This window comes from Aspergillus fischeri, genomic scaffold, assembly GCF_000149645.3.
Source record: "Aspergillus fischeri NRRL 181 1099437636264 genomic scaffold, whole genome shotgun sequence".
NCBI lineage: Eukaryota > Fungi > Ascomycota > Eurotiomycetes > Eurotiales > Aspergillaceae > Aspergillus > Aspergillus fischeri.
Window position 1 is genome coordinate 5,191,598 of NW_001509762.1, and position 14,820 is coordinate 5,206,417.

Below are 14,820 nucleotides of genomic sequence, written 5' to 3' on the forward strand. Positions count from 1 at the left end.
CGCATTCCCTTGTTTAGAAGCTCAGTCAGTGACCATTCAAATGTGTCTTCTGCCAAATAAAAAGTAAAGTGAAGAATCGTACTGACAACCCGCGCTTGTACGCGTGGGGAAAGAGATCAAGGATGGAGATATCGCTGTTGTATTGCTGCATGGTGTACCAGCATTCGAACTATGTCCCTGAACGAACGAGTGACGGTGGACGCTGGTTTTAGGAAGAAAGAGATGCTCTATTGCTGGACTAGACGGTATCACGTGGGGGCAGGCAGCTGGCTTGGTGCGTACATCAGATAGGACGTAACGCAAAATGAACAGGTTCAGGAATGAATTTATGGGTGGTTCTCCTTTTAGTCGACACTCTACTTAGTGGTGCCGAGAAGTTAACAGGGATTCTCGACGAATGTCAGACCCGCTCCTCTCGCTTTTGCAGCGAAAACAGCAAGGAATTGTATGAGCTGACGTACCCAATCTGCTTACTGCCCACAAATGCAAGATGAGTAACAGCAGACCATCATTGTGCCTATTCTGGGACGCTCTGATAGATCAGCGATGCTGATGGTTTCTCTCAATAGCCTTGCCGCATGGGACGCTACCTCTACATTCCTTACGTTTCACATACTTCCACATGGCCCTGTTAGCATTTTACACTCATATACATCTCCATTGTTCGCTACCTGCTGATGTCGGTATATACATGGTTAACGAGCGTGGATATAGACATCACAAAGATCCATGAACCTTCCAGGGCCCTTCTCTGAAACCAGGGTTGTGGTCCTGAGACAAAAAGCCAACATTCAAGCGGCCATGAAGAATTTCCAAGTCGCATCGGGCGCCAGAGAACTACCCACACCAAGAGGAGCAGCGTCATGGCCACCATCATAGGCGATAAATGAAACCGGTTTGGAGCATCCCTTGAAATCCGTGCGAACCGAGCCATGGCTGCCAGGCTGTGGTGTGCCAACGTTGGCTTGCTGGCATCTATTGTTCTTGACGAACTTCTGGGCCAGGTTGACGCCCCCTTGGAAGGGCAGCACGCCATCGTTGATGCCGTGGATGCCGAGATAAGCAATTGGGTCGTTACCACCGTCGCAACCGCTGATCACACCGCCACTCAGGACAGAGACAGCCCTGAACTGCTTCGCACGCGAGCAGGCTAACGAATACGACATACCACCGCCCCAGCTAAATCCCGTTGCAAAGCGAGAGCTTTGATCAACGCAGAGGTCGCCCTCGACCTGCTTGATGATCGCATCGATGAAGGCAATATCCTCGCCGCCGTTGTTGGCCCAGCCGGCATTTTTGCCGTTAGGGGCAACGAATATGGTGCTGCCCTGAGCGCGCGTCTCGAGGCCGTACCAGGGCTGGACACTTTGGCCGTCGACAATGTTCCACATGTTGCCGCCGCGCCAGTGCAAGCCAAAGACCAGGTGATGGGCTTTGTTCTTATCGTAGTTGTCAGGAACCTTGAGTATATACTCCCGGCCATTGATGTTGTGCACGCCGTTGGTGAGACTCGGCTGTTTGCCGCAGCCAGAGGATCGAGTTTGGGCTAGGACCGAGGGCGTGAAGGCGCTCAGCGCCAGGATGGCCGAATATATCATGGTTGGGACCATTGTGAGACCTCGAGGTATGTTGATGGGTGGATATGACAGCAGGTGATAATATGGAAGAGGATGGTGCTCGCAGGGCAGCTGAGAGTCCTATGGAAGCAATGTCTTGATGGCAATTGTGCCTAGTATTTATGCCTTTGATCAACGACCCAGATGGTTCACCCTCCCGGCTGATGTTGACCATGAATTTCTTTCCATTGCCGAAGAGAAGATCTGCAAATACTGTTTTTCGGGGTGGACTTGCCATCAGTTGTGTGTATCACCATCTTGACTTGTGCTATAGCACACCTCCGCTCGGCCTTGCGTCAGAGACCCTTCTTAGGCAGGCTTTCGAAGATGAGCGGGTCTGCTGTTACGGTTAAACCTAGCGCGAAGAGCGAAAATAGGGTACCTAGTGCCAAGACGGCTACTAACCCTTTGGCGCACGGGGGGTTGGTCTGAAATGGCTACCCTGAGTCCCTGAGACCCTGAGACCCAGAATGTCTCATCATCTACCCATTGCCAAGATAGGATGGACCCTTAGAGCCATGCCAAAATGGCGCTGCCCGGCTGGTGAGCATACCTCTCATTTGCCGACGCGCATTGCTTTACTTGACTGACTGACTCGTTCTGTGACAGAGACGTCGTATCTTGTAGCCAACGTCCAATTGCAACTGGCGGCTCACTGTAGAAGACTGAATATGGATAACCCCAAGTGGCTCATCTACTCCGTACTTGAGGTTGGCCAACTAGTTAGTCTAGCCGGAGTCAACTCGACTTGTTGCCGCTTCAGTTTAGTGTGCATGGATGACACTGAGACATTGACCTCTAGACCGCTGAAGTTCATGACGTATCTGACGCGATGTAGGATTCGTCTTCGGCAAGCGCAAGGTATCCTATATGCCGAAGACTATAGTCTCCTGCGAGCGTACGCAATAGATTCTGATTCTTCTCATGTATTCAGCCTAAATGTCAGTGCCCAGACTCTCCCATCTCTAGGACAGCAGTCGAAAGTGAATCGAATCGCCAATTCTAGAGCTTCGCCAAGCCCAGACCTATCTGTCTTGGACTTCTCCGTTGTTCCATGCCTCGGAATAGATTTGTGCTAAAAGCATTGCTCTTCATCTGATGGATCAATTATCAGCTATACAAGTCTTTAATCTCAGCCACATCATGGACCATCTTCACCTCTTTGCGAACCTTGACCTAGTCTAACTTGAAAGTATAGCTGAGATACGAACTTCAGGGTTCCAAGAAAAGAAAATGTACGTGTCTGGACTCTGGCCAGCTCAAAGGGTAAACTAAAAGAGCTGCCATACCTAGTTGATCCCTGAACGTGCCAGGGTGAACTCCTTCAAAGGAATCTAAGTGAAACACTGAAGCTTTGGGTGCGTGATTGTACGAGGTGGATCCACCGACCCACCAACATGAATCAGCATGGCCAGCGCGTTCCTCGCTTGGCATATTTCGGATAGAGTGAGGCTGTTCAGGATGTGAAACTTGTTCGAAGAAAACACAGATAACAATCTGTGGTGGGTGATAGAGACAATGGGAACTCAAAGTTTATAAGGAACGCCAATTCCTCTCTTTATTGAGTTCAGCAGATTCACCGCTTGTCTGTCTCTACTGTTCGCTTCTTTTACCTCAGTACAATAACTTTCTTTCTTGGGCCGGTCCCATTCCATTCTCTCTTGTACCAACAGCCTAACCGCTCTTTTCTTCTGCTTTCATCAAGATGAAGCTGTCCCTTCTTGCTGCCGTGGCCCTGGTGCCATTTGTATCTGCCCATTATTTCTTTGATGTCCTTGTTATCGATGGCCAGGAGACCAAAAGCAACGAGTTCGTTCGCTCCAACACCCGCCAGGCCAAGTACAACCCGACCAAGTGGAAGAACATTCGCGACAACATGACGCCTGATATGACCGACTTCCGCTGCAACAAAGGCGCCTTTACCTTTGCCGGCAAGACAGGCACGGCCGAGGTCAAGGCCGGCTCCAAGCTTGCTCTGAAGCTCGCCGTCGGGGCCACTATGCAGCACCCCGGCCCTGCCTTGGTGTACATGTCCAAGGCTCCAAGCAGCGCAAAGTCCTATGAGGGTGATGGTGACTGGTTCAAAATTCACGAAGAAGGCGTTTGCAACAAGAATGCCGACTTCACCAAGAATGCCTGGTGCACCTGGGACAAGGACCGCATTGAGTTTACCATTCCTTCTGATCTCCCTGACGGGGAGTACCTCATCCGCCCTGAGCACATTGGTATGGGCATTTTTTCATCTTTCCTCATCCTTAGATACGTAATATTAATGCAAATACAGGTCTTCACGGAGCCCATGATGGACAAGCCGAGTTCTACTACACGTAAGTTTCAGCTCTGATTCCACAGCTCGATAAATCTTTCTGACCATACTCCAGCTGCGCCCAGGTCAAGGTTGTTGGCGGTGGCAACGGCAACCCCGGTCCTACTATCAAGTTCCCCGGCGGATACAAGAAAGACGACCCGTCCTTCAACTTCAGTCTCTGGAATGGCTACAAGGATTATCCTATGCCTGGTCCTGCTGTCTGGACCGGCGGATCTGGCTCTGGCTCTAGCTCATATTCCAAGGTTGCCAACGTCACCGGTTCCGATGAGTCTTCCCAGTCGGGTGCTTCTTCCTATCAAAACCCTGTGAGCACCTGTTCCAGCGGTGACTACAGCCGCCGGCACGCTCGTGACTTCAAGAACTAAACTAAACTTGGACTGTCCTCATCTCTTCAAGTGTACTGCCGAGTGTGTGAATCAGGTTTCCCGGAAGTATGTAACTAGGTGCTCTTCTCTTGGGCTTTATGCTTTTCTTGATTGATTAATCTATGTCGCGGTGAATCGTTTTACAAAATAGATATCTTCTTTGTAATAAAGGGTTTATTCGTACACCCCCCGCATACTAGTCGGAGATATAGTAACGGTCTCAATGAGCGGACCAAGCATACGCGAGCAGCTGATTCTCCTCCATAGGTAGTAGTATATCTTAGACCGGGGCACCTGAAAGTATGGGAGGTGGGTCCAGGTCTACCTTTAGTGGTATGCATGAATAAACAATAGTAACCCGTAGTAAGAAGGGGTATGAAATCCACACCATCGAAAGTCTGGCGCTGAGACGCAAGCCACGTCCCATGTGTGGTGTATCACTGTCCATCTCTGAATCCTGGTCAACCACTTCTTGATTGATTATCATTGCCCAGTATAAGAGCCTGCTTGATATTTCTAGTAGGAAAAGTGACATTACTCAAAATTTCAGTCATTCTCCTTGTGCCTTGGATCACGGAGTCTCGTTTGTGGTTGGTTTTTATCAGCTTTTCTTTTAGTCACTGTTAAGATTTCATTGTGTCAGCTACTGATTGTACAGAGTTGAATCAATTGCGGACATACATTGCGTACCTGAATCTGAGCAAAGAGACACAAGGACTCGCTCAGGAAATCCAGTTGACGTGATGGCTTCCAAGCTTCTAACTCGAGTCTCACTTTTGACAGTGATAAAGCGGGCATATGGCTGAACTTCCTCTGTTCAACATCTCCTTCAAGAACAAAGCTTGCGCATGGTCTTATTTAATTAGCACACTCACATTAGCGAGAATATCAAGGCTCAATTCTCTTATAATATGTTTCATGATCAATAGATCCTTACTACGAGTTACTAGTGGCGAAGAATTGTAAAAAGTCATCAATTCGTAAATGCTATCAAGCTAGCTGTGGTAGACTTCGTAGAGCCTCCGAGTGCTATTGCACTTCAAATTTCCGCATTGAAAGATAAATCCAGTACCCTTCGTTTAATAGGTTCGAAAACCTTATGACTCGATGAGACCTCGTCATAGGAACGTAACCCAGGTAGGCTGAGTGAGCTCAAGCCACAGGAGGGATTCTGCTGCGGCATTCTCCACCAACACAGGACTGGCTAGGGGGACAATCCATGTTCATGCGGCAACGAGTCTCTTCATGGAGGACCTCTGACGGGAAGAAGAGTTAGCTGGGCTGAATATCCACCTAAAGAGAACAAGTACTCACCATCAGCACGGACACCGAGAGCACCAATACTAACGCAAACGCTGCGGTAGCAGAACTGATGAGGGGGGCACCAGAGGTTGATATTGTTGCAGCGACGCGGTTCACCCTCAGTGTCGAGGTTGGTTTCTGAGAATCGAGTCGTAAGTATAGGGTGTGGCAAGTCGTGAGGGATACTCACCATCGTCACGCGTGGCAAGCTCAGGAAAGCTTCCGACGACACATTTTCCATTAACGCAAAGCTCGCCATATCCACAGGAATCATAACTGTCGCAGACACGAGTAACAGCATTATCCCAATTAGCCTTGTGGGTAGTCACTGAGGCAAAAGAAGTTAGTCACATGAGTCAAGAGAGGTTCAGGCAAAAAGGCTCTCACCATCAGCGTAGGTAGCAAAATTCTCAAGAGCTCCGTTGGCGGGAGTAGCATCGTCTAGCTTTGTTAGATGTTCGAATCCCTGTATTATAGCAGAGAAACTCACTGTTGGCGTCGACCACTCCATTGTGGACCTCAGGGAGAGCAGCCGAAGCTGCAAGAGGGGCAAAAAGGAAAGGGGTAAGAGCGTGAAGTTTCATCCTGACGCAAAGACTTGGTACAGCTTATGAAGTTTCGTGCTTTGATGATAAAGAGACTTGGTATAGCAGAAGAAGTGGGTGGGTAAGAGAAAGAGGAATAGGTTGATGGTTGGGGGTGCAGGGGGTATTTATAGACAGAGTCTCGTGAGAACAGTGATGAGGGAGGCAAAGCTCCCCAGTAGAGTGAATGTCATTGAAAGCAGGCAGACTTTACGAAGGACCTAGAATTGAACAGAAGGTAGATTGACTGGTCTACCTCCCTAAAAACAAACTTACCAGGTATTCTTTTGGACACTGAGATATGGCTTTAATCACTTCAACAGCTTGTAAGAAACTGAAGAACACAGTTTCCTCAGTACTCTAGATTGATTTCGTAGCTCAGGCATAGCAGGCTATAATATAGCTTCGTTTAAAACAGATGAGGCTTCCCAGCAGAGGGTAATGGGAGAATAGTGTCAAAAAGTGTCAAAGTTCATTGACATTGTTTTCAAAAGCAGGATAACGCGCCTAAAGGGGTTCCTTCGTTTGTCAAGACAGGAGATAAATCAATCTCACTTGATCCTGCTGCGAAGAATTCAGATAGTTCATAGATGATGAACTCACAAGTTGCTTACTGTATGGAGAAAGGGCAACCGTGGTAGACCCCAGCACCCAACTACTGTGAGGGGATCATTGTTGGAGCTGTTGACGAAGCTGTGGATTTCGAAAAGCAAAAGAAAGAACGTTTTTGTGCCCGTTGTCATATTCTGTGCAAATAGTGGTAGACCACTGTTCTCGAGTCGCAGTCTTGCGAGAGCGCAGACTGGTCGGCATGCCTTGCAGTCCTGTTTTGCTGTCGAAAAAGCACAAACAGAAGCAGGCCAACTCAAACGGGGTAGACATGAGTGCAGGGCCACCTTTCTACTCTGATCATTGAGGTGGTATTATCGACTGGTTATTTGGTTGTAAGAGCCCAGAGCCCAGATTGTACAAATCCCCGGCCATCATACAACATCATCAGTAGTACGCTTCTGCTCTTTGCGCAAATAATCTCTTTGTAATTTGTTGAGGCAATGCAGGTACCATTGTCGGTGAATACTAAGGGTTGAGCAACACCAACCACGTCAAGGAGCAAGTGAGCCATGGTTGAAGACGATCAGACATCCTCACCTGGTGTAAACAGGCTTTACGCAGCCAACATTTTCATCTTTCTTCCATGCCACCCCTCCCCCTCAATATGGCTTCAGAGCTGGTCCCCGAGATCATAATCCAAGTCTTGAATAACTTCGAGACCGTGGAAGAAGTTGTAGTCTGCGCTTCAGCATGCAGGCGGTTCCATGATGTGTGGCTATGCCATGCTCCTCAGATAATATGGACTATTGCGCAGAAGCAAATCCTGGCGTTCGACGATGCCTTGATGGCGGTAAGTAATGCAATACTCTACATGATATCAAGAATGACAAATGAGTCTCCAGGTTCGAGCAACAGAAATCGTGCTTGAAAGCTTCCAGAAAGAAGAATTACCCCCAGACCCGTTCCCCCTTTCTACTTTGAGTGGTGCCGTTCGCAAGCCGTCGATCAGCGAATTCCAGCAGGTGCGCGACTTTGAGCATCTGGCCAAGTGTGCCGAACAGATCTATGTCGAAGACCAGCAAGGCTTGAAGGATAAAATAGAAAATGACCAGCCGGACGGCGCTGCACTGTGGGTTCTGTGGAGAGAGCGATTCCACAGTTCTATCTACCGAGTCCTCCTGGCAGGCGCCGTTCTCTCTCGTGCATACCAGGAACCGATGTATTTCGCGGCAAACTGGGGACTACCGAATTTCCTGGAGAAGTACGTCGAGGCATTGGCATCTGATGACATGTCGAGCGAGCCAGTGGGTGGAGACGAGCTCAATTATCTCATGACCTTTGCCCCCTACAATCTTGGAGAGAGTGGAGGCATTCATGGTAGCTTCAAGGCTCTTGGAGAGTTTTTTGTTCAGCAAGGCAAGAAGCGTGCGCACCAGCCTAACCTTCACGAGCAAACCACAGAGATCCTTCCCCCTTTCGCAGCGCCTCAAGGCCTTAGTTCCTCAGAGGCGGCTGTTGTGTTCGTCGAACTGGGTCAGCTGTTTTTTGCCTTGGAGGTTTTGACTGGCATTCAGGTCAGGCAACCAATCATCGTCAATGGGAACGGCTCCAAAGAACATGGGAGAACTAGAATTGCCCCGGATCTTCTCTACAAGCCTGCCAGAACGACTCCCGTTGTGCTATTTGGGACCTTCTTTCCGGAGTATATCTCAACGCCAGCAAAGGCCGCTGATGCAGTCGACTCTCATCTTGTCGCTACTCCCGTTTCGCGTACATCACAGACAAGATCAGGGGTAGGGTTTCAGCATATCTACCAGTTCCTGTATGATCTGTACCGAATGGCGGGCCGTGACAATGAATTCTCATCCCAAAACCCTGCGCGGTATCCTCACCATCAATTCTTCGAGTACATGTTTAGAGAGTACCTGGGTCTCCGGTTCGCTGACATTGAGTTTGACTATCATTATGATGAGTTCATATGGGATGGCTCCATCTTCGCGGAACGAGATGATCTTCTCACTGTCACTGAGTTTATTGAAACAAGGGATATGACAGCCCTAGCTGCATTATTTGAGCCGGTAGCTTCAACTACTGGAAAGACTTGAGGATGTGTTTTTGTTTCTCTTGGATTGCTTTTGAGCCAACCGCTAGATACCTTTGCACCATATTTGCTTCTCAAATTGGCTATCATCGAATTAAATCTGGTTCTTTTGAGTACCGAATAAGGAAATTACTGTAGACACGATGGCAAGGAGAGACTTTTGATCCCTGGTCGGCTCTACTACACATAATGACATAGCTATGATACTCTCTTTGAAGAACACCACCACACTTGTAACCTCTATAGCCGCTATCATTTAACTACCGAGATGCTAATGTCCATCAGAATACGTCAACCCACCTGAACATGGCCGATAAAGACGCCTCCAACACCCCCAACACCAACACCATCTACTCCCAATCGCACCGCAACCAAACCTACTCCAGCACCAACAACCCTCCTTCAGAAGAACACCCCCGCCGAGCCCTCAAACCAGGCGTCTACTTCCCGCTCCTCGCCTTCTTCTCCCCCGAAACCGAAGAACTCGATGAGTCCACAGTCGCCCAGCACGCCATACGCATGGCCAAAGCCGGGGCCATGGGCCTCATCACCCAAGGCACCTACGGGGAAGCCGCACACCTCTCCCACACAGAACGGGCCCGCATCACCCGCACAACACGCCACGCCGTCGCAGCAGCGGGATACCCGCAGCTCCCGCTCATCGCAGGCTGCGGCGCGCCATCCACAAGCGAGACGATCGAGCTGTGCCAGGATGCGTTCGAGTCAGGCGCGGACTACGCGCTCGTCCTCCCTCCGTCTACTTACAAGGCGCAGTACACGCTTCCGAGCCTAACGGCCTATTTCGAGGATGTGGCCGGTGCGTCGCCCATCCCAGTGCTGGTGTACAACTACCCCGCCGTGACGGGCGTGGACCTCGACGCGGAGACGCTTGCGTCGCTGGCGGAACATCCGAATCTCGTGGGGTGCAAGCTTACCTGTAACGATATGGGAAAGCTGAACCGGCTTGTTGCGGCTGTGCAGCCTGCGACGGCTGCGGAGCGGGGTTCAGGGTTTATGTGCTTTGGGGGCTCGGCGGATGCGACGCTGCAGACGTTGGTGGGTGGTGGGTCGGGAGTGGTTGCGGGATTGGCGAATATTGCGCCTAAGGTGTGTGTGAGGCTGGTTGAGTTGTATCATTTGGGGGAGATGGAGGAAGCGAGGAGGCTCCAGGGGGTGGTTGCGAGGGCGGATCGAGTGGCTACGCAGGGCGGGGTCGGTGCTGTCAAGAGTGCATTGAGAGTGTGGTTTGGTTACGGGGGATATGCACGGAGGCCATTGCGGGGGACGGAAGAGGAGGAAAAGAGGGAGAGTGGTGCAGAGGGGCTGAAGGAGGTGGTGGAGCTGGAGAAGCGACTGTAGTGAATCTGAAGGGGAAAATCTCATATGTGATGGCCGATGAGCACATGTAATCAGTCTTGGGCATTTCGGTCACCGAAAACCCGGCAATCCTGGTCCGAAGCCACTGCTGCCCTGATCATACGGTCGGGCTGTTCATGATGTCGAATCCTGATGAAAGACTAGCCACTTTACTGGGGTATGTCCAATAGGAACTCCTGACTACCGGTGGAGGATGTGATCAAGTTGAAAACAATAAACGGGCCTTTTTAGCAAGAGATGACGGCTAATTAACCCTTTTAGGTTCTTGGTTATGCATGTGCAGGACGTTATGGACCGGAATTGAATATAAGGTAGTTTAGAATCACCGCTAATGTTGCTTGCGAAGGGAGCCTGTTGGGCTAGGGCTCTGGAGCTAAAGTAAGAAGACGATGCATGCAACGGATCATGCAATTTCCATGTCATGCGTTTGAACTTTGGCAGTACTGACGAAAGGAAGCGAGATTGACGACTTGCTTGATTCAAGAAGGCAATTGGACGGGCAGCTCAAGGGTTGGGACATTCCAAAAGCAGAGACCAGGAAATCATAGTTATTACCTTGCTGCTGTATCATCACTCACCTCGGTGGCACCTCGTAAATAGTACTAGACGGACTACTCCGTAACTACGGCTAGATTTATCAGTAGTATTTATGAACTGTGGATGCTGGGAATCATCACTTACCACTGACCATCTTTTATTCTAGGCCTCGGGCTCCAGTAGTGGGGATATGTGGGCTGAAGAGAACGCTACAGCACTCTAGGATGGCTTTAGTTGCATATCCTGTCTTTTGATGTAGTCTAGATTCCATCTAGTGCCCAGAAATTTTTGACGAACATTTTAACCTGAAAAGAAAGATGTAGAATACTCTCATTCACAATATCTGTGTGAAGACTCTCAGTCTCAATCAACACTGTTGAAGGAGCATAGGAGAGAGCCAATGGCCCCACAATCCAGGACAAAAGGATAATGCGACATCAAAGAGTGCGCGACGCGACAAACAAACAAGGAGAGGAATGCAGTCTAACTCTCGAGAATACATAGTAACTAGTACGCCTTAAATAAAGTACGGAGTAGTTACACTGTACCGCCTGTTGAACTAGGAATGATAACAACGCCACATCGGACCGATCGGACAAATTCGTTTGCTCCTACGGAATAGACCCATAGTACGTAGTGCCAAAGCCTAGTTTGGCAGTAGGACGGAAATGCGTCAGTCTTTTGCCAGGAACTCCATCCCTCTTTCGATCCTTTCAAACATATCTTCCCCCCTTCTTTCTCCTCCCTTTTTGAAATACCTATCCATTGTCGCGTCTCTTTTTATCTCGTTATCCTTTCTCTTGTCACATCGTTTTCTACTCTATCTACCATCTGCTTAGTCCTCGTCCGATGGTGTGTTTGGTATCTGCCACACCTCGGTAGGACCCGTCAGACTTATTCAATCAGCATCATCAATCTCTCTCTACAGATAAATCGCGCCACTGTGCGCGTCGCAAGACTACAGCAATCATGGGGCTCTCAAAAACGAACAGGATTTTGATCCTGCTGGTCATTGACACCGCATTTTTCCTCCTGGAATTAATAGCCGGTCTGTCCGCTCTCGTCACCATGCGCAAGATGTGTCTTTTGACTGATGCCATTCATAGGTTATTCGGTTCATTCGCTCGCTCTGGTGGCCGACTCCTTTCATATGGTGAGCGCTTGATTCTGAAGAGACTACCTGAGATTATGGATCACATACTGACTCTGCAAAGTTGAATGATGTCATATCGTTATTGGTCGGATTATGGGCTGTCAAGGTTGCCAACCAAGAAACCAAGTCAAAGATGTACACCTACGGGGTAAGATTTTCCTATATCTTTCGCCTATGCGATCAGATCAACAAGAGCGAGGCTAATCGTTTCCTCTGTATTAGTGGCAACGTGCGGAAACTCTCGGTGCCCTGGTGAACGGTGTCTTCCTCGTCGCCTTGTGTTTGTCCATTTTCCTCGAAGCAATCCAGAGACTCGTCGAGCCACAGGAAGTGAAGAATCCGAAGTTGGTTTGCATTGTTGGATGCTTGGGCCTCCTATCGAATATACTTGGTCTCCTCCTGTTTCATGAGCACTCTCACGGCCATGGACACGGAGATGACCATTCGAACGAAGATATTGAAGATGTCGATGCGGCGGAACAAGGGCTTGCTCATGGTCATGGGGAAACTCCTGTGGCGGACAAGCGGGCTTCTACAGCTACCGTAAATACTCCCCATCCACTATCTACACTCCTCCGGCTAACCGAAATAAAAGCGCGACGATGCAAACGGTGGTACCGAACCATCTTCTCCTTTCTCACGGAAGCGCCGGACTCTGGACTCCCAACGCAGTTCTCGTCGGTACAGCACTGGGACCGGGCGTGGTATCTTGGGTGTCGAAGACATTCAGGTTCACCCAGCTACGATGAGACAGGAGATCATTGCTGCCAGTCGGAATCGCTTCGATGACGTGTCTTCCGAATCGGACAGTGACCAGCGAGAAGGTGACGAGGGGGACGGTCAGCCGTCGGAGCGAACGAATCTTCTTCGCAGCAAGGACAGAGCGACCAACTACACCGATGAGAGCGATACAGCTCATAAGCGGCAAGAACCCACAGGTGATGACGACATCCACAAGTCCCACAACCACGCGCAACCAAAGCCCAAGGAAGGCAAGCATAATCACGGACATGGACATGGACACGATCTTAACATGCGTGGGGTCTTCCTTCATGTTATGGGCGATGCGCTTGGCAATATCGGTGTGATCGTTTCGGCTTTAATCATCTGGCTGACCGACTACTCATGGCGGTTCTACGTCGATCCTGGTATCTCTCTGGTGATTACAGTGATCATCCTTGCATCTGCAATTCCGCTCTGCAAGGCCGCGTCTCGCATCCTTTTGCAAGCAGTGCCTGCAGGATTGAGTATTGATCACATCAAAGAAGATATCGAGCGTCTTCCTGGCGTCATCGGATCCCATCACTTGCATGTGTGGCAACTCAGTGACACTAAGCTTGTTGCTTCGATCCACATCCAGGTGGACACGGAGATCAAGGGTGAAGGATCAGAGCGTTACATGCGTCTTGCCAGGCAGGTGAGGAAATGCCTACATGCTTATGGAATCCATTCGTCCACCATCCAGCCCGAGTTCGCCCCGGACAGCGATGCGGAGGACAATCAAGCGCTTCCTTCGTCGTCTCGTGGAAGCAATGATGAACCCTCCGGGTCCAGCAAGCTGCCAAGTCTAGCCCCAAGCTTCCGAGAAGGAGATCCTCAGGCGTGTCTTCTTGAATGCGGCGAAGAATGCGCCCAAAAGGGACAATGCTGCCCCAAGAAGTCGTAGATAATCGATCTGATCTCATGCCTATGTGCAATCAATTCATTATGTTTGGTCTGGCGTTTCTATTACTTGTCCTTAAAAGCATGTTCTTCCGTTATCCCTTATTTTTCCATACCCTGTCATTGTGTTATTGCGACACGTTATCTCGATGCCTCCATCCTACTCCTTATAGATCCATTCGGGTTCGGATGGTCCTTTTGAATGATGGATAATGGGTGACTACATCAGTTGACAGGCTTCAACTGCGTCTTGGGCGTCAATTTCAATTTCCCTAATATACATTCTTATCAACCTGAAATGGAATACTCCTAAAGCTGATTCGCTTGCTCCTAATGATCTATGGGCTGATTAGGTACAAGCATATGGCACGTATTCTAGACACCTTGCGCATGCACTAGTTCGCCCCAGACAACCTGAGTTGCGCTAATTTATCATTAAATTGGAACGAAAATTGAGGCGGCGCCTGACTGTTTTGTCTTAGAGTTCATCAGTTTGAACCTGGCCTGCTTCACTTATCGCTGAGTCAAAATGATGCTCATTCTCACTGTTCTCTTGCTAGGCACTTGGCTCTTTTTCAAGAATATCAATAGATCATCCTAAGAACAAAGTCCTCCAACTATGACATCACAATTAGATGAATCATTTTACGAGAACTGTCCCCCACAGTTCCAGACAGCTCGAACATCTTTTGGTGCTGGATCAGGAAATTCAGTGTTTGTATGGATGGCCGAGCAAAGGCGGCCTATACGTACTCCAGAGGTGCGATGGAGTCGAGCTCGACTTCCTCCAGCTCGACCAATTCAACATTACAAGTCGGTCTCAGGGCCCAGCCGAAGAGGACGCGCATTGCGCCAACATGCGCAAATTAGGTACAACCTGGTTTGAAAGCGAAGAAGCTTATAACTATATTGTCGGCCCCCATCATGCTTATTCATCCACCCACACATCCCCCCGGTCGCGCGGCCTCAGGGCGGCACTGCTTACCTACTAAATCAGGAACGACAATGGCCTTGGCGGCCGTAGCTTTCTGCTCCTCGGTACTATTATTGTCACGTTGAGGTCTCCTTAGCCAACGACGAACGATGGCTTAACGTTGCCAACCACAGCCTACTTGTATATTTCTGCCGTTTCCTCCTACTCATCAGTTACACTCCTTTACTTTCCTTTTTCACAGCATGATACCCTTATTCGTTTAAGTCGCCAAAACCTTCTGTTTCACTTCGTGTCATCGAGTCTCGAGT

General features: G+C 49.4%; 6 protein-coding genes across 6 annotated transcripts; 4 read left to right on the plus strand and 2 right to left on the minus strand.

Moving 5' to 3' along the window:
• Window positions 1–791: 791 nt before the first annotated feature.
• On the minus strand, window positions 792–1,610 carry NFIA_089720 (alpha/beta hydrolase family esterase; the record flags this gene model as incomplete). Its single annotated transcript, XM_001260911.1, has 1 exon — window positions 792–1,610. The coding sequence occupies one exon, from the start codon at window positions 1,608–1,610 to the stop codon at window positions 792–794; it is 819 nt and encodes a 272-aa protein (XP_001260912.1).
• Window positions 1,611–3,321: 1,711 nt separating this feature from the next.
• NFIA_089730 (lytic polysaccharide monooxygenase auxiliary activity family 9 protein) lies at window positions 3,322–4,310 on the plus strand (the record flags this gene model as incomplete). The annotated part of the gene is made up of 3 exons (XM_001260912.1): window positions 3,322–3,841; window positions 3,901–3,943; window positions 3,998–4,310. 3 exons carry the CDS (start codon window positions 3,322–3,324, stop codon window positions 4,308–4,310), a joined length of 876 nt encoding a protein of 291 aa, XP_001260913.1.
• A 1,118-nt stretch (window positions 4,311–5,428) lies between these two features.
• NFIA_089740 (uncharacterized protein) lies at window positions 5,429–6,196 on the minus strand (the record flags this gene model as incomplete). Its single annotated transcript, XM_001260913.1, has 5 exons — window positions 5,429–5,514; window positions 5,625–5,750; window positions 5,803–5,940; window positions 6,000–6,053; window positions 6,103–6,196. 5 exons carry the CDS (start codon window positions 6,194–6,196, stop codon window positions 5,429–5,431), a joined length of 498 nt encoding a protein of 165 aa, XP_001260914.1.
• A 1,216-nt stretch (window positions 6,197–7,412) lies between these two features.
• NFIA_089750 (uncharacterized protein) lies at window positions 7,413–8,853 on the plus strand (the record flags this gene model as incomplete). The annotated part of the gene is made up of 2 exons (XM_001260914.1): window positions 7,413–7,598; window positions 7,651–8,853. 2 exons carry the CDS (start codon window positions 7,413–7,415, stop codon window positions 8,851–8,853), a joined length of 1,389 nt encoding a protein of 462 aa, XP_001260915.1.
• Window positions 8,854–9,155: 302 nt separating this feature from the next.
• Window positions 9,156–10,208, plus strand: NFIA_089760 (dihydrodipicolinate synthase family protein; the record flags this gene model as incomplete). Its single annotated transcript, XM_001260915.1, has 1 exon — window positions 9,156–10,208. One exon carries the CDS (start codon window positions 9,156–9,158, stop codon window positions 10,206–10,208), a length of 1,053 nt encoding a protein of 350 aa, XP_001260916.1.
• A 1,524-nt stretch (window positions 10,209–11,732) lies between these two features.
• On the plus strand, window positions 11,733–13,582 carry NFIA_089770 (cation diffusion facilitator family transporter; the record flags this gene model as incomplete). The annotated part of the gene is made up of 5 exons (XM_001260916.1): window positions 11,733–11,811; window positions 11,870–11,916; window positions 11,978–12,064; window positions 12,139–12,459; window positions 12,512–13,582. The coding sequence occupies 5 exons, from the start codon at window positions 11,733–11,735 to the stop codon at window positions 13,580–13,582; spliced, it is 1,605 nt and encodes a 534-aa protein (XP_001260917.1).
• Window positions 13,583–14,820: the final 1,238 nt, after the last annotated feature.